Below are 26644 nucleotides of genomic sequence, written 5' to 3' on the forward strand. Positions count from 1 at the left end.
TCTTTTCACACACATGTGGTTTTCTTGACATTAATTTTAGTATTTTGAAAAAAGATTTTGAAAAGAATATTTTTATATTATTTTTTTTATGGAATATTTTTATAATTATAGAAAATAGTTTTTAGAAGTGTTTTTTTTTTACTTGTAGAGAATTTTTTAGAACATTATGTCTCTTATCTCTAACGTTCGAATTTTTTTTTCAAACACTCATACATCCCTTCCTCCATTTTTCAAGATTTTAAATCAGACTAAAATTTTATAATGGTAATTTTTCTTAAAAAACTAAAAAATTTAAGATTCTCGTGCATTCTTTATTTCATAGGCATCTAATTTTTGTAATATTTATTTTAATTTTAAAAAAAATCTAAAAAATATCTTCATAATTAAAAAAATATTTTTTGAAAATATTTTTTTTTTTTTTTACATATTCTCGCAAATATTAAAGTAAAAGTAGTAGGAATTTAAACATTTGAGATCTTAAGGACGAAGGAAGGGTGTGTTCACTTATCTATGTGCTGATTCCAGAATAATATTCGGACATACACAGAGTAAATGACATTCATATTCTTTAAGCAATATATTATAAAACACTATTGGGATATCAGTCAAGTTAGTTTGACCGACAAAAACAAAAGAGTCAACCACAAAATCCTTCTCGAAACCACCGTTCTTTCCTCTCATTTTCTCTTGTATTACCCGGAAAAACACTATACTCACTTCGTAAGCCAACTCAAGGGCAACCCCGTAATTTCGCAATAAACATTTCTTTAAATTGACCCCTACCCTTACGGTCACTGCAATTAGCGTGTTACTGCTTTTCTCAGTTTTGCTTTGTGCAGTTTTTCCGCTCCCGGTTTCTCCAATTCCTATTCCCAATGGAAAGAGGTGGTTACAGAGGCAGAGGCCGTTACAGTCACGGTAACCGTGACGGTAATGGAGGCCGTAATGGAGGTCGTCGCGGTCGTGGTTACATTGAATTTGACGCCGTAAGAGGAGGGTTTCCCCAATCCGGTGGCCGCGGTGGTAGAGGTTTTCCTCCGCCGCAACGCCAACCGCAACCGCAACCGCAACCGAAGCAGCAGTGGCAACCAGCGTCAAATCCCTCTTCTTCTGGTGGACCTTCAAAACCTAGCCATGGCCATTCTCTTGCTCAAACTCATTCAGGTATTTAATGATTTTCTCGCCATTGTTATCAAACGCTGAAATGCAATAATGTCAATGTTGAATGATAATTGTTTAATTTAATTTAATTTAATTTATTATAGATAGTGGACCTCTGAAGAAATCAAATCAAACAACAGTAGGTAATATCTCACCTGTGCACAGGCCTGACAAGGGTGGAACGATGGCGGTTCGAAAATGCAACCTCCGTGTGAACCACTTCGCTGTTAAGTTCAATCCACAGAGCGTAATAATGCACTATCATGTGGATGTGAAGGTCAATGCTCCTCCTAAGAACAATCGCACTCAGAAGATTTCCAAGTCGGATTTGTCGTTGATTCGGAAGAAGCTGTTTGAGGATCCCTCGCTTCCGTCACAGAAGACGTCCTACGACGGTGAGAAGAGCATCTTCAGCGCGGTGCCGTTGCCGGAAGAAACCTTTGCCGTGGACCTAGAGGACGAGAGGAGTGTTTCGTATTTGGTCACTCTGACGCTGGTCAACAGGCTTGAGCTTCGGAAGTTGAGGGATTACCTTAGTGGAAGTGTGCTTTCGATTCCTAGAGATATTTTGCAGGGTTTGGATTTGGTGGTGAAGGAGAATCCCACGAATCAGTGTACTCCCGTGGGGCGCTGCTTCTTTCCCATAGACCCTCCCTTGAGGAAGAAGGATCTCGGACGAGGGATAGTTGCAATAGGAGGCTTTCAACAGAGTCTTAAACCCACTTCTCAGGGCTTGTCCCTGTGCATTGACTATTCCGTTTTGTCATTTCGGGAGAAAATGTCGGTGTTGGATTTTCTACATTATCAAATTCAAGACTTTGATTTGAATGATTTTGGGCGATTCAAGAGACAGGTTGAGCATGTACTTGTTGGGTTGAAAGTTAATGTTACCCACCGGAGGACGAAGCAAAAGTACACTATTGCCAAGTTGACACCCAAAACTACAAGGTACACCACATTTCCTATTTATGACTCTGAGGGCCGAAGAACAAGTGAAGCTGGTCTTCTTAATTACTTCCAGGAGAGATATCATGTGGACATTCAATTAAAGGACATTCCTGCCTTGGATTTTGGGGGCAACAAGACTAATTATGTTCCTATGGAGTTGTGTGTCTTGGTTCAGGGTCAAAGATATCCCAAAGAGAATTTGGACAGATATGCTGCCAAGGATTTGAAAGACATGTCAGTGGTTTCCCCAAGAGAGAGGCGAGATACAATCCAGACTATGGTGGAGTCAAATGAAGGACCATGCGGGTAAGGGAAATTTAATTTCATGAGCATGTCTTGATACTTGTAGCTTTTGATTACTCTTTATTGCAATCAATGTTGCATTTGCATGAATTCAAATAATTTTTATGTTGTGCACTTTTTCCTAATCTGTATACTAATTTGTCAACTGTTGTGGTACCATAAGTAAAAATTTTACCTTGCCGGGCATATATTTTGAACATATTATTCATTATTGGATGTGTATGTTTTGTTGAACTTGCAATGTTGCGTTTCCTTGGTTCTTAGTTACTGTTGATCGAAGGATAAAGTTGGATAATTAGCTGCTTGCATGAAACCTTAATTTGATTAATATAAGTATGGAGTATTTCTGGTATATTGTCTTTTCTCTGTTTTTTTCGTTTTTCCCCTCTAACTTGCTTTGTACAGTTCAACGAGGTTACTTTTGAAAAGCCGTTTCATTCTATTTACTTAAGGTGAAATCAACTAAATATTAGCCCTATTAGGGGATTGTTCTTAAAGGACTGCATAGCTTTTAACACAAACAACATCCTCCAATGTCCCATGCATAAGTGCATTCTCTCCATATTTGTTTGACTTGATTGTGTTTAAAATAAACTGTCATGGTTCCATAAATGCAAATTGATTTATATTTGACAATAACTTTCTACATGTATAGAACTAGAATTGAAAATGGAATTAGGTCACTATTTGAATATTGATTTCATTCTTATGTAACTTATCTTTTAATTTCTTGTCGATCCTTGTATATATGCTTTACCATGTTTTTTCTCTGCTCCATATTTCTTAATTTGTTAACAAAGGCCTCACAAAATTTATTTTGACAGAGGTAATATTATTCAAAATTTTGGAATGAGTGTCAACACTTCAATGACGAACGTGACAGGACGTGTAATTCAGCCCCCACAATTGAAGTTAAGTACTCCAAATGGTGAGATTGTTAGTATGACGCTGGAAGTTGACAAATGTCAGTGGAATCTAGTGGGAAGGTCAATGGTGGAAGGAAAGCCAGTTACTCACTGGGGCATTCTTGATTTTACCAGCAAGGAGTCTGGTCGGTACAGATTAAAACACATACAAATTGTTAACAAGCTTATTGAAAAATACAGTAAATTGGGCATTGTCATGAAGGAGCCAGTTGTGCGTAAACAAGCTAGTATGTGGAATCTTGATGATTATCGTCAGCTGTATAGTTTACTGGAAAATATTGATGATAATCAAAAAAAAGATTGCCAACGGCTCCAGTTTCTTCTTTGTGTGATGTCCAGCAAACATCAGGGTTACAAGTGCCTCAAATGGATTGCTGAGACCAAGATTGGCATAGTGACACAATGCTGCTTGTCTGTTAATGCTAATGAAGGGAAGGACCAATATTTTACAAATCTTGCCCTCAAAATTAATGCCAAAATTGGAGGAAGTAATGTAGAGCTCATCAACAGGCTCCCACACTTTGAAGGTGAAGGGCATGTTATGTTCATAGGAGCTGATGTCAATCATCCAGCTTCCCGCGACACCAACAGTCCATCAATTGCTGCAGTGGTTGCCACTGTCAACTGGCCTGCTGCGAATCGTTATGCAGCTCGTGTTTGTGCTCAAGGTCATCGGGTTGAGAAAATTTTGAATTTTGGGAGAATTTGCCATGAACTTGTTTCATATTATGATAGGCTGAACAAAGTCAGACCTGAAAAAATTGTTATCTTTCGTGATGGCGTTAGTGAAAGCCAATTTCACATGGTCCTCACGGAGGAGTTGCAAGATTTGAAAGCAGTGTTTGGTGAGGCAAATTATTTCCCAAGTATCACTCTTATTGTCGCTCAAAAGCGACATCAAACTCGATTTTTTCCCATGAATCCGAGGGACGGGATTCCTAATGGCAATGTGTTCCCTGGAACAGTTGTGGACACAAAAGTGGTACACCCTTTCGAATTTGACTTTTACCTTTGTAGTCACTATGGAAGCCTGGGTACAAGCAAGCCAACGCACTATCATGTCTTGTGGGACGAGCAAAACTTCACCTCTGATGCGTTGCAGAAACTCATATATGACATGTGCTTTACCTTCGCTAGGTGCACTAAGCCTGTATCTTTAGTCCCACCAGTGTACTACGCTGATCTTACTGCATATAGGGGACGGTTATACTATGAAGCAATGAATCAAATGCAATCTCCTGGTTCAGCTGTATCTTCATCATCGGCGGCTACTTGTACGTCAGTTTCTTCAGCAGGCTCAAGCTTAAATGATCCGGGATTTTCCAAGTTGCATGCTGATGTGGAAAACATAATGTTCTTCATTTGAAGGGCTTACATATGCTCTCTCTCTCTCCTGGCAGAACAACTTGTTTTACACCTCTTCTCTGCTCTTTTTTGCATTGGGGCAAACTACTTTTCCAGTTTGAACATAGATAAGTAGTTTGTGCGTGAATCTAATGTTTCAATTGTCTTGGCCTTTATTATAGTTGTGATAGAGTCGGGTCTTGTTCATCATGTTGTAGTTGGTTTTGGGTCTGTGGCATCTACATGCACCTTGTAGCTGGTTTCATGTGTCATTTGTGAGGGGGCGTTTTCTCTACTGTTTTACTTACATTTTGATATCTATAAACTGTTGATGTTATCTTATAGGTCAATTGTTTCGTCCTTTGTTATAGTCGCAATGGAGTCTGATATTATTTAACTTGTTGTTTAGTTGGTTTTGGGTTTGTGCTTGCCTCTAGATGCACCTTGGGTGTTCTTTGTATCAGGTTTCATGTGTTTCTCAAAATTCCCTGCTATATAGCTTTTTTTTTACTAAAATACTTTTTTTATTATTTTATTTTCTATAGTTTTATTTATTTTCAATAATAAAAATTTATAGTAGTTAAAAAAATTAAAAAAGAAAATTAAGAAATCAAAATGTTTAAGGTCTTTTATTAATTTTTTTTTATTACTTCAAATAGTTTTTGAATTATAATGATTTAAAATAAAGAGAAGTTACTATCTAAAAACAATAGAGAAGTAAAAATAAATATCACCTAAATTAAGTCAACCAAACCAAAAGAGAAAATAAATTTGGTCCACTGTCCCAACTTTTTTAGTCATCGTCTCTCGCTTCTTAGTAGACAAATTTGTAGATGATCTGTTGAAGAAGACAAAACTGTTACGACGAAGAAGATAAATTCGTAGAGATCTGTCGTAGAAAAAGATAGATTTATTAGAGAAGAAGATATGTCTATAAGAAATCTGTGAGAAGAAGGGAAAACCTATCGTCTAACTCATGATCGTTGTCTTGCTTTGTCGCTTTTACAATCGCTTCGCATCAAGTTATCTGTAGCGGCACAAAGTCACTTTACTCTGCATCATTATCGCGACCGCTATGGCCATTATTGATAACTATGGTTATAGTAGATCTTTTAAGTTCATATATATATATATATATATATATATATATATATATAGAGGAGAGTTCAAATAACATCAGTGTAACTTCAAGTTATTGTTCAATTTTAACAAAATTTGATATACACATATAAAGTTATATGAATTTTCAATCTAACGGTTGGATTTACAAAATTCACATTTAATATAAAGTTATTGAGTGGTGTAACACTTAGTAAAAGTTACACAAATGTCGTTATATATATATATATATAAATTTAAAATTTCATATTAATCCAAGATGATTTGATACTTCATTTTTATAAAACAAAATTGACGTGATATATTCATTTCAAAATATACTAAAATATGATCACTTTGATCACCTTCAAATTGTTGTTCAATTTTAACAAAATTTGATATACACATATAAAGTGATATGAACTTTCAATCTAACGGTTAGATTTATAAAATTCATATTTAATATAAAGTTATTGATATATATATGAGGAGGGTTCAAACGACACCGGTGTAACTTTAACTAAGTGTTACACCGCTCAATAACTTTATATTAAATGTGAATTTTTTAAATCCAACCGTTAGATTGAAAATTCATATCTCTTAGATCATATATATCAAATTTTATATTAATCTAAGATGATTTGATACTTCATTCTCATAAAACAAAATTGACGTAATATATACATTTTAAAATATATTAAAATATGAACACTTTGATTACCTTCAAGTTGTTGTTCAATTTTAACAAAATTTGACATATATGATCTAAGAGATATGAACTTTCCATCTAACGGTTGGATTTTTAAAATTCACATTTAATATAAAGTTATTGAGCGGTGTAACACTTAGTAAAAGTTACACCAGTGTCGTTTGAACCCTCCTCTATATATATATATATATAAGGGGAGTTATAATTACACCGGTGTAACTTTCACCAAGTATTATACCACTCAATAACTTTATATTAAATGTAAATTTTGTAAATCCAACCATTAGATTGAAAGTTCATATCTCTTAAATTATAAATACAAAATTTTATATTAATCCATGATGATTTGATACTTCTTTTTTATAAAACAAAATTGATGTAATATATTCATTTCAAAATACACTAAAATATGAACACTTCGATTACTTTCAAGTTGTTGTTCAATTTTAACAAAATTTGATATACACGTATAAAGTGATATGAACTTTCAATCTAACGGTTGAATTTGTAAAATTCACATTTAATATAAAGTTATTGAGTGGTGTAATACTTAGTAAAAATTACACCGGTGTAATTATAACCTCCCTCTATATATATATATATATATATATATATATATATATATATATATATATATATATATATATATATATATATATATATATATATATATATTAATCTTTTTTGTCTCTATCTTGTTAATTTTCTTGTAATGTTTCTTTTATATTGATGTAGTAGAGGTCTTCAATTTTATAAAGGAAAAAAAAAGTGTCTTAACAATGAATGTCACTTATGTGAGTACAAAAGAAACATGAATGTCACGAGGCCTAATTTATAGTAACTCCAACAAATTAAGTTTGGGACACAAAGTTGAACTAATACATATGTTATTCCAATACAAAATGTTAAAAAAAATTAACGATAAAGATTGAAAGAATTAAAAAATTAAATGTATAAGGGCTAAAAAGATCTTTCTAAAACTAGAGAAATTAAAAGGATAAGTATAGAGACTAAAAATCTTTTAAATTATAGAGACTAAAAAGTAAAGTAAGTGAAATTATAAAAATTAAAAAAGTATTTTAACCTAATTTTTTTATGTTGTTGGTAAAACTGCTTATTTTACTCGATGTTACATTGTATTAAAATGTTGAGCTGTTAGTAAAATTTACGAATCCATGGATGGGACTATATAAATTAAGGCAGTAATAATATAAATATATTCTCATTAAGTTTGTTAATTTCTAATATATAGGACATAATATGTGTAGTTTGTCTTATTGGTTGCTCTTCTTGTTATTTTTTTTCTTTTGGTTACATACGAGAGAAGAAACAAAAGAGAAAATATAGAAAACTAAAACCAAAAAACACACCAAACAATTAACCCTTCCTTAGAAACAAGGTATATCCATCTCATCTGCAAGGAGCCCCGACCTCAACCAAGCATGCTCGCCCAGCATCGCTAATTGGCTAGATGAGGATGCTCCCAGTTTGGTGAGATTGGCCTTACGCAGTAGGTGATGCATGCTACACTCCTAGTCTCTTGTCATCAATTCTTGAATAAGAAAGATCTCATTCGCAAAACGGTGACAATGTTGGACCCTCCTTTTGACCAAGTGGATAACTGAGTAGCAAGTCACCCTCCGATATCCTCTATTCCAACATATATGAAGCCCTTCAAGGAGAACCACAATCTTCGCATAAATACTATCCACGTATGGACCGACCATAGAAGCCAAACAAAAACATGCTATGCTCATCTCTCCCCAGACCCCCAAAACCAGCTACTTGAGATTCTCATTGCACACTACTATTGACATTTTAAAACGATAGCCCCCAGAGGAAGACAAACCCAAGCAATCCAATGTGGAGCTTCATGTTGGGGCACATCCACTCTAAATGCATTTTTAGAAACGCTTTTAAGCGTGTGCACCTTTGAGTACACTTCCATGCATGCACCAAACTACCCATAACAATATTGGAATCACAACCCCATGTTGATCAATTAGGCCTTTCAACTAGTGGAGCATACGAGTATCATGGCCTGTCGAAGCTTGCAATTGATCAAACCCATAACCCAACTAGAAAGTGGTCACATGAGGACAATCAAAAACATTGATGCATAGAGGATAGGAAGAGTCAAGACTTCTATGCCTCCTAGCAAGGATGTTCCTGACTGGGAGACCCATAAGAAACAATTTCCAAACAAAAAATTGTATGTTTGTCGACGTAGGTAGCTTCCAAATTGATGACCATGATATGACTTCATCTGAACTATCTACCATCCTAATAAGCCACTTGTAGGCACTACAGATCGAGTATTTGTCAGAAATATCAGGACTCCAAACCCACTCATCAGGTAAGTGAGGAACACCGGTTGCAGCTCCAAAAATCTTATATGTTACCTCGTTAAGGAGGGTAGTGTACAATGTGTGCAGACAAGAGAGTTGTGTTGCACCATATGGCCAAAACGATGGCCATTCTTGACAAATGATGTCCAAAGTTGGCTTGACAAATGAAAGATTTCCCATACCAACTTGCCGAGCAAGGTTGTATTGTGTTTGTGACCCTTCTAATACCTAAACTACCATATTTCCTTGATTTGGTCATCATGTTCCAACCAACCATGTGAGCCCCCTACCGTACATACCTTTCTAGACGAAAGATTGAATCACCTTATTGATATAATCACAAATATACCTTGAGTACAATTGCAATTGCATTCCATAAGAGTTGATCATGAGTTTCGGTTCAAAATTAGTATTTTGAATTTTTATTTTTACTTTTAGTCTCTAAATAATTTTTAATTAGTTTCTTCTTCTGACTTCACTAGAAGGGTCTAGATCCTCCCTCAAAGCAGTTCCAGCTAAGGAGTTGAGAATCAAAGATAAAAATTATTGTACTACAAGTTTCAAAGGTTGCCTATGGGTAAAAGATAAACACCGGAAGGGGTGTTAAATAATGTGTATCAAAAATTCACACTTTTTCTTAGTAAAGTAGTAACTCTAGTCAGATAGAGTATGAAGAGCAGTCAGATGGAATACCAGATATTTTTATACTAATTCGTCTTAATCACTGAGACTACGTTCAGTTTTTAATCCAACCAGATTGAGTACCACTATATTTAAATAAAGATACAAGTATTATTTCAATAAGTCACTTCTAGCTCAATCCTAAGTATTTGACATGTCTTTTAAAACAACTACCTAAATATTCTTTTAATAAGTTTCTTCAAGCTTAACAATCAAGTATTCTTTTTACAAACAAGTCTCTCTAAGTTCAACAACCAAATATTATTTTACGGATAAGCCTCTCTAGGCTCAAAACAAGTATTCCTTTTCAGAAAAGTTTCTTTAAGCTTGATAATGATGCCAAACATTATTAAATAAAACTAGTTTCCCCTATAAATTTTGTAACACAAGGAATCTAGGTCAGAATCGAGAATCACAAACCATAGAACACGAATTTTGCCTTGCAAGTTAGTTAGGGTATTTTTATCAAACACTTTATGTGCGAAAATTATAAACTAAAAATTAAACTCAAGAATCACAAATTTGAGAATCCAATCGAATAAAACACCCATTCAAGTTTTGATATTGTAGTATAAAAAGTATAATCCGATCTAAAATCTGTTTCATATTGTTCCAATCCAAATTGAATACATTCGGTGTTCTAAAGTTAATTTGAATTAATTCTGTTCTTCAATTAATCAAAACAAAATTCATAATCATGAATTTAATTCAAAATTAATTGAAGAACAAAGAAGATGAGAGGAATTCGGATTTGAGAGAATTTTACCACATAATTGAAAACTTGAATCGATTAAGAGAACTTAACCGCGCATCTCTATCATTATGCGTGCACAAATCTGTTCGGAGAGAAGATGAAGAGTCTTAGCCAAACTAGAGAGGAATTCGTGAGAGAGAAGAGAGTTGAGAGAAAATGAGAGAATTATTTTGAGCAAGAAATCTCAAATATGAAAAATGAAGTAAAAATGTATACAACAAGTCTCATAACATCTATTAATAAAGAAATATAGTAGGTCTAATCTGAGTAATTAAAAGCCCAACTCACTAAATCAACTAATTATATCACAAAACAAATCCTAACATTACAATTTAAAAACAAACAGAAAATACTGCACAGGGCTGCAACTTTGCACTGCCTTTTCGGACCTCTTCCAATCTGAATTGGCTCTGGGCTTCAATAGAGAAATTGTAGAACTCTCTCTAAGCTTTCCAACGATACCAATAACGTCCCAATCCAAGTTTGGGAGCTCCATGTATGGCCCGCTAAAGACAGAGTGTTCAAGTGGATAAAAATCCAAAAATTGATTAAGATTTACCACAATCATCAAATAATACTACTATCATAAATCTAAGCCAAAACATGAATATAAGAGACATGAAAAAGTTAAAAAGGCCAAATAAATACATACAAAGTTGTTTCCTAAAATGCATTATCAAGGTCCAATCTTATAACAATGGTTATGAATGTTACACAAGTGTTGTATTCGTCTCATTTAGACATTATACAACCAGTATAGAGCAATGAAAGTTTATAAGAAAAAATAAATTTATAGAGTATGTTTTTATACAAAGATGTATATGTGTGTCACTTATGTAAAATTGTGTCTCTGTCTTTCTTGAGTTTTAAATCTTTTTATATTGTCACTCGGAGAAGATAATCATTCCAATGCTTTAAGTCCAAGTCACAAGTTTGTTTCGTCTGTCTTCATCATCTTTCCTTGTGATGGCAGGTAATCGTTCATCTCATTTAATGCGAGTATTAATTGTATTTCACCAAATGGTACTCCTTATTTGATTAAAGAGACTACTTATCATGTTTTCATATCAAACGGATCTTGTAGAGGTAATGTTAGCATAGTGTAGCAATAGTAGTGACTTTATCTACTTTTCTCCATGATTTTAGGGATCTTTGTCCTTGATCTTGATGAAAAGTATGATCTTGTTCTCTTTAACAGATTTATAAGTTCCAAGATGATCTTCTAGTTCGATCTGTTAAGGAATGAAACACTCGAAAGCTTTTGTCGTTAGTCTCAATAAATAATATGCATTTAATGTATACAAGACAACTTATATTCTTCATTTAATTTACAACATTTTACAAACGATTTGTATCTTACACTTCATTTGATAAGTGTTTTTCAAAGACATTTTTTAGGATATTAATTTATTCTTTATAAAAACATTTTGTTTGTTAACATCCAAACTCTAAGTTCAAGGGATCCATGATCATTTTTTGACTTAACATTGCCATTTTTCGTCTTTCTTTCCTTTTTCCTTGATTTTTGAAGTAATTGAGGTAAATAACTTTGTATTTTCTTCATATCTTGAGTAGTTGTTGCTTATTGATGACTTGTTTAGCCCATTGGTGACATGTTGTGAAGATCTAGAAATGTTGGTTGCTTGACTTTCTAGGCTTTTTTTTAGTGTTTTGGCTCTTAAAGAAGAATTGATGATTTTAAATCATGTTGTATGAAGTGTTTCCATTGATTTATAAGTTGTACAAAGTGTGTGTAAGTTGAATTTCCAGTTTCATGTTGAAATCATGAAGGATGATGTGTGGGTTTGAAGTGAGAAAGTGAGTTTTCATGATGTAAAATTCTATTCTCGCCTAATGAGATAATACATTGCTCAATACTCATTCATAGTTGAAGAACATGTTGCCCATAATCATAATCTCACTTAACAACAAAAGCATCGCCCAACTAGAGAATGGTTATCTGGGTGAACTCACCCAATGAGACATAGCACACCTGACAAGAAGGCCCACAGGGGGTTTTTCTCACTCAATAAGCTATCACCTAGCAAAAGGGCCCACAGAGAATTTTGTTTGCTCACCACTTAGTGATGAACTCCAATGGAGTTTATTCGGCTAGTGAGACAATATTCGCCCAACAAGAGAAGTCACATTGCATTTTCTTCGATGAGTGAGAATAGCTTGCCAAATAAGGAGCTCCAAATTTCTCATCTCGCCCAATGAGACTACTCACGTCCAACGAGAACCCTATTTTATAACTTGTTTATATCTTATGTTTTTACTTATCTCTTCAAGTTGTAAGTTGAATAATTGTGGAACTTTGTTGTAATATGTTGTTTATGATTGAAGAATCATGTTGTAGAATATTAAAGTGAAGTATGTTGAGTTGTTATGAGTTGATTTGTATAATATTTCTGAGAGTTGCATATTGTATGTTGAATGAGTTGAGATTATTTAAGTTGAATTGAGTTATGTTGAGAAGATGCATAATGCATGTTAATGAGTTGTGAAGTTGAACTTAGGACCAGAGGAGAGTGTGTTATTTCATAAGTTGAAATATCCCATTATGTAGATATGAGTTATAGTTCTCTATGAATCCAAAGTTAAAAACCCTTCAGAGAGAATGTTGCCTCCTAAAATAGAGTGTTGTTTTTATAAAGTTGTCTCCTCTAGGTTCTTAGTGGAAACAATATGGAGGCTAGGTCGATCCATAGTGTTGTTGAAGTGACCTATAGAGTAAAGTATGAAGTTGGAAATGGGTGCAATATTTGGAGAGTAGTTAACAAGCTAACTCCATATAGGTTTAGTTGTTGATACTAATGTCATGGTAAGTCCACACCCAAGTTGTCCTATTCTTGATAATAATATTGGATTTCTTAGTTTAAGTAGAGACATTCGAGAAATCAATAAAGTTGTTAAATTGACATTAATATGGCTAATGTTGTATTGACTTGGCATTGGTATGCCAAACATTATATTGACTTGATCTCCTCTTTACGGATCAAATGTAGTGATTCAGTAGGTTAAGTCATTTAAATTTCTCACATGCGTTGTAAGAGATCTCTTAGTTAGAAATGTGCGATATTGCATAAAGTTGATGTGTTGTAAAGTTAATGCATTATATATATTTTTGAATGCTAATTTGTAAAGTTGTTAATCATATGTGTTGTGAAGTTAATCTAATAAGTTGATTATTTGTGTTAGAGCTATGATTGTTGTTGAGTAGTTCATGTTGATTATGTTAATTTAAAAGACGATCTTAGATTCCTCAAGTCTTATAGTTTTAATCCTATCAAACAAAATGTTTTATAGGAGAAAGTAGATATAGTCATTGTTGCTACTACGTTGCCCTAACATTGTTTCTACAAGCTCTGTTTGGTATGAAAAGTTGATAAATAGCTTCCTTGATCAAATAAAAGGTATCATTTGATGAAATACATTTGATGTTTGCATTAAATGAGTCAACGATTACCTCCCATCTTAAGGAAAGACGTAAGATAGATGAAACAAACTTGTGAATTGGACTCAAAGTGTTACAATGGTCATCTTCTTCAAGCTACTGTGTAAGAAGATTCAAAACTCAAGAAAGAAAAAAAGTACTTATAAGAGAAGACACACTTTTATAGAAACATATACTCTCTATAAAATATAATCACTATTTCTTGTAAAAGCTTACTGCACTATACTAATTGTATAAGTCTACGTGAGAGATTTAAATAACTTAACCTACTGCACTATACTAGTTGGAGCTCTCCTTGTTCTTTAGAAACGTGAGAGAGAAATGAGAAGTCAGAAGCATAAACTGAAACTTCCGCTGAACTCCTGATAACCTCATTTTCTTAAAATAATAATAATAATAATAATAATATTATTATTATTATTATTATTATTTAGCAAAAGATCACTACATCCATCCTTTCCTGCTCATAAAATAATTAATACAATATAATATAATTAAAATACACCTCTTCTCTTTAATGAAATAACATAATCATAATTATTAATAAAATACAATTTGTAAAAATTATCGATATATCACCAATCAAAATAATAATTACAAATCATACTTTATAATAAAATAGTGCTCATATAAGTAATTAAATAACATCAAAATCCTTTAATAAACACATTTAAAATATTAAAATAATTTCTAAAATATTATTATTGTAGGGTATGAAAGCTGAGATATTACAACTCTCTCCTTTTTTGAAATTTTGTCCCCAAAATTTACTTGTTGAGAACAACATCGAATATTCTCGCATCTGACTCTCAAATTCCCATGTTACACCGATTACATTAAGATTATTACTTCCATAATGAATTTATTTTTTTATCAAATTGAAGACTAGTCTCTCTTTTCCTTTAGGAACATATTAAGGTTATCCCTCTCACGAACATTTTTTATATTGACTTTTTTTTATCATACTAAAGACTAGCCTCCCTTGAAAATTTCTATCATGATCATTTTATTATTAAATTTAAGACTAAAACTCTCGATACCTTAGATTTGAGGCAGTACCAATATTAAATCAGATATTTTAATAATATAAATCAAATCAATTGAATTGAATTAAAAAAAATTAACATGTATATTTCCAAAAATATTTTTATTTATTTATGGTTTGTGAGAACAGGTTTGGTTGGGTACTAGGATGAGTGGAGGCGTGCCAGTTGGCTTTTTTCCCAAAACTCAGCTGTCCCCTGATTTGTACAACTCTCTGCATCTCACTTCTGACTCATTTCACTTTGTCTTGTCCTTTCCTTTTGTTTTGTTTCTCTCTCACTATCTCTCTTCTCAAATATTCTTCTTTCGGCTACAAGATTCTTTCTTTCCTCACGCCATCTCCAATTCAATTCTTACTTTGTATTTTTCAGAGCCACCCCAATGATTCAAAATTCATTTTTTTTCTCTTTGTTTTTACCATTCTCTTCTTTCTTCTTCACAAAAGGAGATCGGATATGGTAATGGTGGTGAGGGGGTTTGTTATTATTACTACCGATACAGGTCTTATATCCATTATAATACTAAATAATTTTGAATCAAAATGTTTTGTTTTTTTTTTTTTCACTTTGCTAATCTATTAGCTGATTTTGACTTTTTTTTTTCTCCTGTAGATGTTCATTTTAGTGGGGTACTCTATTGAAAATTGGCCAGATTGTGCGGGCCTTCAAAGTTGGATCTTGGCTCGCAACATACGTGGACGAGTTCTCTTCATTGGTGTTGGTCCTTTGTGAGTAAGTGAGCGATCCAATTTGAACAAAATTGAATTGAGGGTTTGAGTGGTGAGAGAGTGATTCTGATTTGTGACATGGAAGTGTTGTTTAATTGTAAGCTGTCACAGTTAATGGGTGGTGGCACTGTGAGATCCTTGGCTTGCAAATGTGTGTTTCTGCTTGTTGCTGTTTTGATTCTCAGAGCTCTGTTGGTTCCTCCCTCCCCTGGCTTTGGTGGGGTTGAATGGAGCAACCTTGGGTATATCAGGAACAATCCTCCATCATTTGGTTATGGGGTTAGGCAAGATAAGTTTTTGGAGGTTCCTCAGATTGTGTGGGGATTGAACAACCAGAAGATTGCATTTGCAAGGGCTTGCCTCACTGCTAAAATGCTCAATAGAACTCTATTGATGCCTAGTCTTAGTGCCTCCTTGTTTTACAAAGAAATTGACCTCTTGCAACCAATTTCCTTTGACAAGGTGTTTCAATTTGACAAGTTTAATGCATTGTGTAGTAGGTTTGTGCATCTGGGTCGGTACTCGGATCTCTCGAACCGAACACGAGTGATCGAAATGCAGAAAGGGAGTGGTAGGAAGTGGACTGTGGAGAGGGATTTGGATCAATTGACACAGCATAGCAAAGGGGAAGTTGATGACCATGAGGTGATTAGGATAGTGGGGAAAAACCCTTTCTTGTGGCATGATCATTGGCCTGTGAAGGACTATGCAAAGGTTTTTGAGTGCTTGGTTTTGATAGATGAGATTGGTCAAGAAGCAGATAGAGTTGTGTCTAGGATTAGAGCAATTGGAAGAGAGATACGAAGCAATAGTGAGTCAGTGGAATTGGAGAATGATAAGTCTTCTTTTGAGCCTCTTCCATATGTTGCTGTCCACATGAGAGTGGAAATTGATTGGATGATTCATTGCAAGAAGTTGGAGCAGAGATTAAGCACAAACCAAATATGTAGTAGCAAGAAAGAGATAATGGAAAGAGTTGGCAACATCAAAGGTTTGAAGACTCCCCTTGTTGTTTATCTTGCTGTGGCTGATAAACTCCTCCAAAATTCTTCCATACTAGAAGGTTGGGAAGAAGGTTTTCTACCATATGAGAAGAAGAAACTTGGTGTTGATGGAATTTACAAAAAGTATCCATATCTAATTCAGTCTGCAATTGACTATGAAGTGTGCTTGAGGGCTGATACCTTTGTGGGAAACAGTTTCTCCACATTTTCAAGCCTCATAGTTCTTGAAAGAACACAAAAAATGATCAGAATGGGTGTGAACAACATGTGTGGAACAGATGTAAGATGGCCTTCTTATGCTTATAATATCGCAGGAGAATCAAATGCCCCTATGAGATGGGTAACAAATATGTCTCATTCAAGCCTTCAAGAAATCAGCTATGGCACCAATCACATTTCTTGTTGACTAAGAAGTTCCTACTTCAAATCTAAGATCTCCTTTCTCTTGTCTCAATTTTTTTCACTTCTGGATTTTGATTAGCACACTTAAATTTTTTTGTTTATAATTTTTTTATGTAGATAATTGGACAATGATATGTAGCTGTTCACAGTACAGAGGTACATTTTTTCATTATTCAACTCTAATATATATATATATTATCTCAAAACATATTCTGTGGCCTGTGTTAATCTTTGCTTAGAAGGTTGCTAATGGTTTCTTTGTTTATCTTTTTGTTATAGTTTTTGGGGTTTTCTTTTTTCACGTTTATTGAGTTTTGGTAATGTGAGGAAGTGGCGGTAGTTCACATGCAAGAATAGTAAAAGATATAGACTAGTCTGCAATAATCTGCGGGTTGTGCCTATTTGTTGTACAACACACACAGAGTGAACATTCTTTGATGGTATTATTTATCATACATAAAAAGTTATATTTTCAGAAATTATTTTCTGGGCAAAGTGTACAATTGTACAGAGTGATATTTCATTTTCAAAAGTAAATGCAAGTGTATCTTATAGTAAATGTCATATCCCTGATGATGGTGTAGCCGAAATTTATTTTTCACTTCAGGTTCAAGGAGTCACCGCAGAATATTTATGAAATGCCTGAACATTTAAGCCAGTCACATTATTTTAAAATATATATAATTTTCTAAGGTAACATTTTTGTTGTTTCATTCTCGCGCTTCATGTGAATTGTGATGAGTTGGTTTGCCCCTTTAAGTATGGTTTTGAAGAATGATGAACTAATTTGGTTAAAGTTGTTTTTCTTTCAAGCCTGAAAAAGAAAAGGAAGATTTCTTGTTCAGTGTGTTTTCCTGTATTTGTTGGGTTTTTCTCTTTGTCTGTTATTCACTTTCTGATGGGATGTGGTGTCCAAAGTAGAGTCACAACAAAACACATCCCTTTAATGTGTGTGGGGGTCACCTACAATGATTTGTCCCATAACGACCCACGTATCACATGCCACTGCTGAGGAATAGTAAATGCAAATCCAATTTTGAGAGCATTAATGGATAAGGGTATATGTCTTTTTCTTATTCAGTGGTGTTAGTTCTTATGAGGAAGTGACAGAGGATGGGATTTGACTCTTGAAACAGTGTTGTTCATCAATTAAAATATAATCGAGGTTTATATATATATATATATATATATGTGTGTGTGAATTATTGGAGCCTTGTTGGTTAATGTTGAAAGGTAGCCACACAAACATTTGGCATGTGAGGGCAATGTGAGGAAGAATACTAGTAAAATACTCGTACTTTTTCAACATGCTATTTATTGGTAATGGTAAGTGAACTGATGGTGATTTTTTTTTTTAAAACACTCATTTTATAATTGATTAAATTTATTAAAAAAATTAATGACTCTCACATGTTATTTTAACGAATCTCTCTTGATTTAGTATATGTTTATATAGGTGTTTGTTCACCTGTAACACCAAATGTTAAACAAATTTTTAACATTTTTACAAAAAAAAAAAAATTGATGTAAAATTATCAAAATCTGTAATTTTTAATAAAATTTAACCAGCAACAGAATGAGTGTTTGAAGGGACAAAACTTACACATAGTTTCTTAAATATGGTAGATGTTGATCTTTAATGTTTGAGTTTTATCACAGTAGTATTTATATATGTATATTAATGAGAGCTGCAATAAATATAAATGTATAATATCAAAGTAAAATTTTAACTTTGATTGGAAGAACATTGCTTAAGTTATGTCCTATTTGAATATGTCCTATTTGAAGAAATGTTACTAATATTTCTCTTATTAGTAATACTTGAATAATACTAATATACTTTTTTTTAACAATTTCTTTTTAATACTATTTTTCATTAGAAACTACTGAAAATTGCAAATTTTGATAAGTCTTACTTGTCATTTAGACTTTGAAGCAAGGCTTATAAAATTTGTGATTTTTCAATAAGTTTTAGTAAATAATAAAGATAATGTCAATGTTTTAAAAATTGAACCAAACATTAAACCAGTTAAGGTACTGGATTAGTGGGTTATAGGTTGAATCGACGAGTCACTAATTAAACTGAATGACCTAGTCTTTATTAAGAAATTTAAAAAAAATTATACATATCATATATATTTCATACACATAAATTATGATATCTTAAAAGTGCTTCCAAATAGACAAAAGACTGAAAATTTTTATTTTCATAGTATACATATTAAATATATAAAAATTATATTTAATATGATATATAGAAAGAAAAAAAAATTTGCTATGCATATAACAAACAAAATCATTAAATTAGTGAAAAAAAAATTATTTTCATGATATGGTATACATATTAATATATGAAATTTATGTTTTAGATGATATATAAAAATAAAATGCACATATGTGATAAATAAAAGTATTAGATTAATGGTAAGTATACTCCCTCTAAAATTACAAGACTTGGTTTCAAGTCTAGCTTGTGTCAAATTTTTTTGGATTTTACATGTGTTACTTTCAAACAACTAGAGTTGTCAATTTGAGTCTGGCTCAACTAGCTCGCAAATAAGGTCAGAACGATCCATTTTTAAAAAAAATTCGAATCGATCCACTTTACAAAATCAGTTCAATTATCCGACCCATTTTTACAAAGTGGATCGATTCAGTTCGATTTGGTTTTCAGTGGATCGGTTCAATTTGGTTTGGTTTTTTTTTTAAAATCGATTCATATATGAGTAAAAAATGTATATCTACACCGCATCAAACCGATCCAATTTTAAAAAAAAAAATTGATCCGTATTAAAAAAAATCCACTATTTAAAAAATGGATTGGTTAACCGGTCGACTTTTATAAAACGGATTGGTTCGGTTTGTTTGGATTTTTCAAAAAATCAATCCATGAACACCTCTAGTTAAGTTCGCTGAACCAAATGGACCCAAATTGATGTGACCCGTTAAACAAATAAGAGAAATAATATTATTGTCATTGTCAATCTATAAATATGAATTGTATTATAAAATAAAATAATAATAGTAATAGTCTTAATTTCATTCTTTTGTGTTCGCTTATAAAGTTGTAGTTACAAGCTTAAAATTAGGGTTAACTATTATGAGAGTTTCTCCACTCCTTTATCAAGTATTAATCATGTAAGACGTTATATTATTAAATGTATTAGATCTCCTAAGTACCAAGATGTTGTGGTCATGTTGGATAACAAACCTAGTTTGTTAAAGTAGTAAAACTTGATTCCAAGACTTATAAAGATGCACTTGCTAGGTGTATTATCAAGCATGATCTTCCATACATGATGAATTTAAAAGAACTTGGGCGGTAAATAAAGTGCTAAATCCTGATTTTAAACTCAATTATAGAAATAGTTCAACACTTGATCATGATAAAGTGTTTTTAATTGAATAGGAAAAGTTAAAGAATGTGTTAACTACTATTCTAGAATATGTTTAACTTATGATGTATGGACATCTATAACTAATTCCAATATTATATGATTGACTAATTGTTTAGCTATACCTAGTATATAGTATTAATTAATAATATTATAATTTATTTATTTTTATTTGTAAAAAATATATTTAATTTTTTAATGTACTTTTCTAATTAGGCCATCTGGTAAGGGCTTAACATAAGTTAGGTTGGATCAATAAATGGCAGCTCAAAAATAATATAGATCAGGTTAACTTAACCTAAAATAACATTTGACTCGTGTAGGTTAGGTTGATTTGGATTAGCCCAACCCGTTTGACACCTCTACAAACAACAATGAGGATAGCTGATGTGTAGACACGTGGTGCAATGTGCAACTACTAATGTAAAGTGTGGTGCAGTCACTAGTGTAAAAATTGGATTTAAAATCAGAGTTTTAAGATCGATTATAAGGTAACCAATCTTAAAAGTGACGCGGTGACAATTTTGTAAATAATATGAACACTTTTAAGATCGGTTATTTTATAACCGATTTTAAAAGTACTACTTTTAAAATCGGTTATTTCAGAACCAATTTTAAAAGTAGCACTTTTAATACTTTTAAAATCAGTTATTTCAGAACCGATTTTGAATGTAGTATACAAAATTGGTTCTTAAATAACCAATTTTAAAAGTATCGTCAGAAACCTTTTATATTTCCCTCCAATCTCATTCTCTTTAATCTTTCCCTCCATTCGTTTTTTTACTCTCTCTCGCTCTCATTTTCTAAAGAGGTAAATTTCGTTATCATTTTCGTTTTCGTTTTCCTCTTCTTATGTCTCTTTTCGTTTTTTCATGCGCTTCTCTTGTTTCTATTTTCATTGTAGGTTCATTTTGGCAAAATTTCGAAACTGGAACGGCCCGTTCTGAAAGAAGAACGACCTATTCTGCATGTCGTTCTCCTTTCAGCACGGGTCGTTCTGATTGGAGAACGACCCGTTCTTCAAGGAGTACGGCCCGTTCTCCAAGCAGAACAACCCGTACTGAAAGGAGAACGGGCCGTTCTAATTCCGTTCTTCAAATATTCTTTTTTCATAATCTGGAACGGCCCGTTCCAGTTTTGGAACGGCCCGTTCCAGTTTATTTTTTTTTTCTTGGCCAGAACTTTTAAGATCGGTTATAAAACAACCGATCTTAAAATTTAACTTATAACCGATTTTAAAAGTCTAATTTTTAAAATCGGTTACGGAATCAATTTTAAAAGTTAAAAATAACCGGTTTTAAAAACCTTTTTTTCCACTAGTGAGTGTGGAACAACATGTGGTATAGCAGGTTCCTATCGATTTAAAGGTCGGGTTGATGATGTGTTACAAGTCAACAAGATGTCCAATCTAAAATTACTATCAAACTAACTACTGATTTGATTTTTGGTTGAATTGATCGGATTCCTCGATCAAATTTTAAAATTATGAAAAATGTGCTAGAAAAATGTTATTAGTAATAATATTTATAAGAATCTTATTAAATGATGTGTTTCCTTCTTTATTTAGTGAATCTTATAAATTAAGATTTATTTTAAGTGTTAAAAAAGATTGCCAAAGAATGAGTCGACAATAAGTATGCTATTGTAAGAGAGGCTGCCTTGTTGAGATAGGTACAAAAGGAACAAATTAAAACAACGGGATGGTCTTGCATGCATTACTTGCTTGGTTGAGCATTTTATTGGTTAAGATTCACGTTTAATTATCACGTTAAATTATAAACTATTTTATATTTCTCAAGATTCTCGCGTCTTTGATCTACATTTTTGGAGTTTGAATACAAATCCAAACACGCAAGAATACATGTGTGGGAATTTTGAACCAAAGGTTGAAAATTTTCAATTTTTTTAATGATAATGTTTATTCACATAACACTTTTTTACAATAATTTTCATATATTTACTTTTCTCCATTTTTTTTATATTACACTATTTATTTTATCTCACACTTCTCTCTCTTGGTGCATAAATTATCATAAGAATATTTTTTTTTATAAAATAACACCACTCTTTCTATTTAGAGATAAAGTGAGAAAAACAATGAATTTTCAATATCATGTTTCAAATGATTATGGTAAATTCTTTAAATTTTATTAAATTTTACTAGTTTTATATTGTCATTTAATTATATATCGTCATCTCAAAGATCAAAGTTTCTTACTAAAAATGTAAATTATGTGTTCTTTGTAGTTAGAGACTTGAGCAATAGAAAACGTTGCATCAAAGCAGAAGCCGCATTCTTAGCGGTAGTAACTGACACCAAACAATTATTGGATTGAAGTAATTCCTCGTGTCCAATCAACTATTTGTAGGCCACAAGATGTTCACCATGTGCATTGTTTCTTGTGTTTGTCCCTCAAATAAAGGTCTACCATTGTTTTAGGTGTACCATTTCATAATCAAAGAAATACATCAAAGAAAATAAAGTAAATAAAAATAGAAAATTATAGTGTATAAAAATAAATGAGAAATACAGTAAATTGGTTGGTATTTATTTAAGAAAAATAAAGATGGTTGTTCCCAAACTCCTAAAAAAACAGTCATTAATCACAAAAAAATAAAGGCTAAAAACCTAATTTGGTCCCTTATAATCTTTTTTTGTTTCAATTTAGTCCCTCATTAATTTTTGGTCTCAATTTGGTCCCAAACTAATTAATTGGTTTCAATTTAGTCCCATATTAATTAATTGGTTTCAATGTGGGACTTTCCGTCCAAATTGCTTTAACGGTGTTAACTTTTGGCCACGTGGACGCCACGTAGATGCATACGTGGATGCCACGTGGATCAAAATTTTTTTTAAAACACCTGGACCCAGAACGGCCCGTTCTGAAACCGGAACGGGCCGTTCTGGGTGCACTTTTGGTGTGTTAATTTTGCATCCGGAACGGCCCGTTCCAGGTGCAAAATTAACACAACGAAAATGCAACCAGAACGGCCCGTTCCAGTTTCAGAACGGGCCGTTCCGGTTTTATTTTATTTTTTTTATATATAAAATATTAATAATTTTATAAAATATATATTATTAATTATATTTTAATTATGTTATTATATCTAATAAAATAAATATATTAATATTTTTTTATATTTTATTTTATTATGTTTATTTTATTAATTTTTATCATTTTATTATTTTAATCTTAAATAAGTTGCAAAAAATTATAAAGTGATATTTAAATATTTCTTCAAACAGAAAGAGAAAGAAAAAATTATTACTCTATTTATAAGATAATTATATTTTATAAAAATAAGTAATTTAAAATTTTTACCATAAAAAAATATTTTTCAAAATTATTATATTTTTTAATAAAATTAATCAAGAATATTGGTTTAATTGCATTTTATATCTCTCAAACAATTGTGCAGTTTTGTGATCTCCAAGATTTTAATTGCATAATTTTAGTGTTTAAAGAATTACAATTGCGCGATTTTGGTCCTTCAATTTTTAATTGAACAATTTTAGTCCCTCGAATATCATAATAGTATGATTTTTGTTTCTCCCATTAAAAATTAATAATTTTAATATATATATAATGTTTTAAAATTAAATAATTATTTATCTATTCAAATTAACATATATTATAATTTTTTGTAATGTATCAAATGATATATATTTATTATTACTAAATAAATAAAATTTATATATTATTAATATTTTAATATTACTAATAAATTAATATCAATAATATTTTTCCTATATTTATAAATAAACTAATAATATGATAAATATATATTAATATATTTTTACAAAAATATAAATATATAAGATGAGATATATTTTTCTAATTAATATACTTATATTTTTGTAAAAGTATATTACTTTATCTATAAATATGTTAATAATATTATTGATATAATATAAAAAATTATAACATATGTTAATTTGAATAGATAAATAATTGTTTAATTTTAAAACATTATATATATATGTTGTATATCAGCACATATCAATCAGAATCTGTTGGAAATCAGCATATATCAATCAGAATATTCAATTCTGATTTGTAAAGATTTAATGTTAATAAGATCAATTTTATTTCCCCTCCTTTAATTATTTAGATACAGCATTTATAGGGAGAATTATTTCCCAGATTTTTAGGGATAGATTAGTGTGCAGATTTATTCCCTTGTATTCTATTTATACCACTTTTGTATTTTTCCCAAATCAGAGAAATATACATTGTATTTTTCCACAATATATATATATATATATATATATATTAAAATTATTAATTTTTAATGGGAGAAACTAAAATCGTATTGTTATGATATTCTTTATTAATTTTATTAAAAAATATAATAATTTTGAAAAATATTTTTTTATGGTAAAAATTTTAAAATTACTTATTTTTATTAAAATATTTATTTTATTAGATATAACAACATAATTAAAATATAATTAATAATATATATTTTGTAAAATTATTAATATTTATATTTTTAAAAAAAAAGTTAAAACCGGAACGGCCCGTTCTGAAACCGGAACGGGCCGTTCTGGTTTCACTTTTTGTGTGTTAATTTTGTATTCGGAACGGGACGTTCTGAATGCAAAATTAATACACCAAAAAAGAAACCAGAACGGCCCGTTCCGGTTTCAGAACGGGCCGTTCTGGGTCCAGGTATTTAAAAAAAAAAAAAATTATCCACGTGGCATCCACGTGGTATCCACGTATGTATCTACGTGGCATCCACGTGGGCAAAAGTTAATCCGTTTAAATAATTTGGACGGAAGTCCTAAATTGAAACCAATTAATTTTTAAGGGACCAAATTGAAACCAATTAATTAGTTTGAGACCAAATTGAAACCAAAAATTAAAATGGGACTAAATTGAAACAAACAATTAATATAAGAGACCAAATTAGTGTTTTAGCCAAAAATAAATGGTAGCTCCCAAACTCCTAAAAAAAGGTCCGAAAATGTAAACCATTTGTAGCATTTTTCATTTTTCTTGATTACATCTAAAGATGAAAAGTTTAACAAGAACCTATGGCCTAGTTTACATCATGTTTAATTCGGGTTAGAATTCTTTAGAAAATAAAATAAGTCAAGTCAAAGATTTAATTAAAGTATATTTGGTTTAAAAAATCATATTTTAGGCTATTTGAAAAATCTATTAGATTTACTATGCTGACGTATTTAAATAAAATTAATAAATAAATATTCATTATTATTATATCCAATTTATTATAATATGTTAAAATTATATATTTATTTATGCTTCTTAAATATTAAATATGTTAACTTATATAAAAAGTGAATATATAAATTTATTCAAAGAGGAATTTATGTTCTATTTGGATATCATATTATAAAATATGTTTTTAAATAAGTTACTATCATGAATTTTATATTAAAACTTAAACATATTCTTATATCATATAAATAAACTTTATTAGTATAGAATCAAAAGACGATTTTGGATCCTTTAAGAGTCTATAAGTTTTAATGATAATAAATAAAATATTTTTTTTTCTTTAAAAGACTATTTCAGACAAAACAAATATCATATTTTGTCTGTAAAACGAAAGATATCAAACAAAGCATATAATTTGACTCTCTACTAAATTTATTTATCGTTATCAAGTTAGATTATTATTTAGAGCATTGAATACTTTATTCCTTAACGAATCGAATGAAATAGCTTCCTTGAAGACACCAAAAGTTGTTAAGAATGGAAAATCAATCTTTGCATTAGGAAAGAAAGAGAAAAAACCCAAAAATCACAAAAAAAAAAAAACAAATATGAACTCTAAACGTGTTGTACTGCTCTGATTTAGCCATTGATTTTCACCCTACCTAACAAAATGATGATAAGTAACTACTAAGATCAAATAAGAGATGAACATTTTCACGCAACACATTAGATGCTTGCAGCAACGGTTAATTTACTCTCTCTCTAGTCTCGAAGAGAAGACACATGAAGCATCATGAGAAGATTGTTCAACAGCTATTTTCTTCCAAGCTACTACATAAGGGATTCTCAACCAAGACAACAAGAAGCAAGGAAACAAGAAAGACAAGAAATAAAGTTATATTGTGAAAATTTTCCAAGTGGATACCTTGTAAATAAATTTTGTCTTGTATAATTTGTTTGTGCTCAATTTTCATAGCATCATGTCTAGAAGAGACGAAGCTATCCTCGTAACTCTTTTCAAATTTCTATTTGAAAGGATTGAGCCTAGAGAGGCTTGTAGTTAAAAGAATACTTGGTTATTAATCCTAGAGAGATTTATTTGTTAAAGAATAATTGAGGTTGTTTACTTGGAGACAACTAAAAGAATACTTGAT

The 26644-nt window shown here is 31.4% G+C and overlaps 2 protein-coding genes and 1 long non-coding RNA gene across 4 annotated transcripts; 2 read left to right on the forward strand and 1 right to left on the reverse strand.

Annotated features, from left to right (window-relative positions):
* Positions 1-875: 875 nt before the first annotated feature.
* LOC109789150 (protein argonaute 2) lies at positions 876-5079 on the forward strand. The gene is made up of 3 exons (XM_020348040.3): positions 876-1164; positions 1266-2415; positions 3237-5079. Exons 1-3 carry the CDS (start codon positions 876-878, stop codon positions 4702-4704), a joined length of 2907 nt encoding a protein of 968 aa, XP_020203629.2. The 3' UTR covers positions 4705-5079.
* Positions 4707-5786, reverse strand: LOC145955845 (uncharacterized). Its single transcript, XR_014432569.1, has 2 exons — positions 5645-5786; positions 4707-5571 (listed from the first exon to the last, which is right to left on the reverse strand). It is a non-coding gene; the product is annotated as an uncharacterized LOC145955845 (long non-coding RNA).
* A 9156-nt stretch (positions 5787-14942) lies between these two features.
* On the forward strand, positions 14943-17388 carry LOC109789152 (O-fucosyltransferase 23). Of its 2 annotated transcripts, XR_014432570.1 has the most exons (3): positions 14943-15274; positions 15385-17062; positions 17186-17388. XR_014432570.1 is itself a non-coding variant. In XM_020348044.3 (2 exons), the coding sequence occupies exon 2, from the start codon at positions 15579-15581 to the stop codon at positions 16908-16910; it is 1332 nt and encodes a 443-aa protein (XP_020203633.1). In that variant the 5' UTR covers positions 14943-15274; positions 15385-15578; the 3' UTR covers positions 16911-17078. The 2 variants fall into 2 exon arrangements, 1 of the variants encoding a protein (XP_020203633.1); XM_020348044.3 differs by lacking the exon at positions 17186-17388 and having other exon boundaries at positions 15385-17078.
* Positions 17389-26644: the final 9256 nt, after the last annotated feature.

This window comes from Cajanus cajan, chromosome 3 (assembly GCF_000230855.2).
Source record: "Cajanus cajan strain Asha chromosome 3, NIPB_CcT2T_4, whole genome shotgun sequence".
In the NCBI taxonomy this organism is placed as follows: domain Eukaryota; kingdom Viridiplantae; phylum Streptophyta; class Magnoliopsida; order Fabales; family Fabaceae; genus Cajanus; species Cajanus cajan.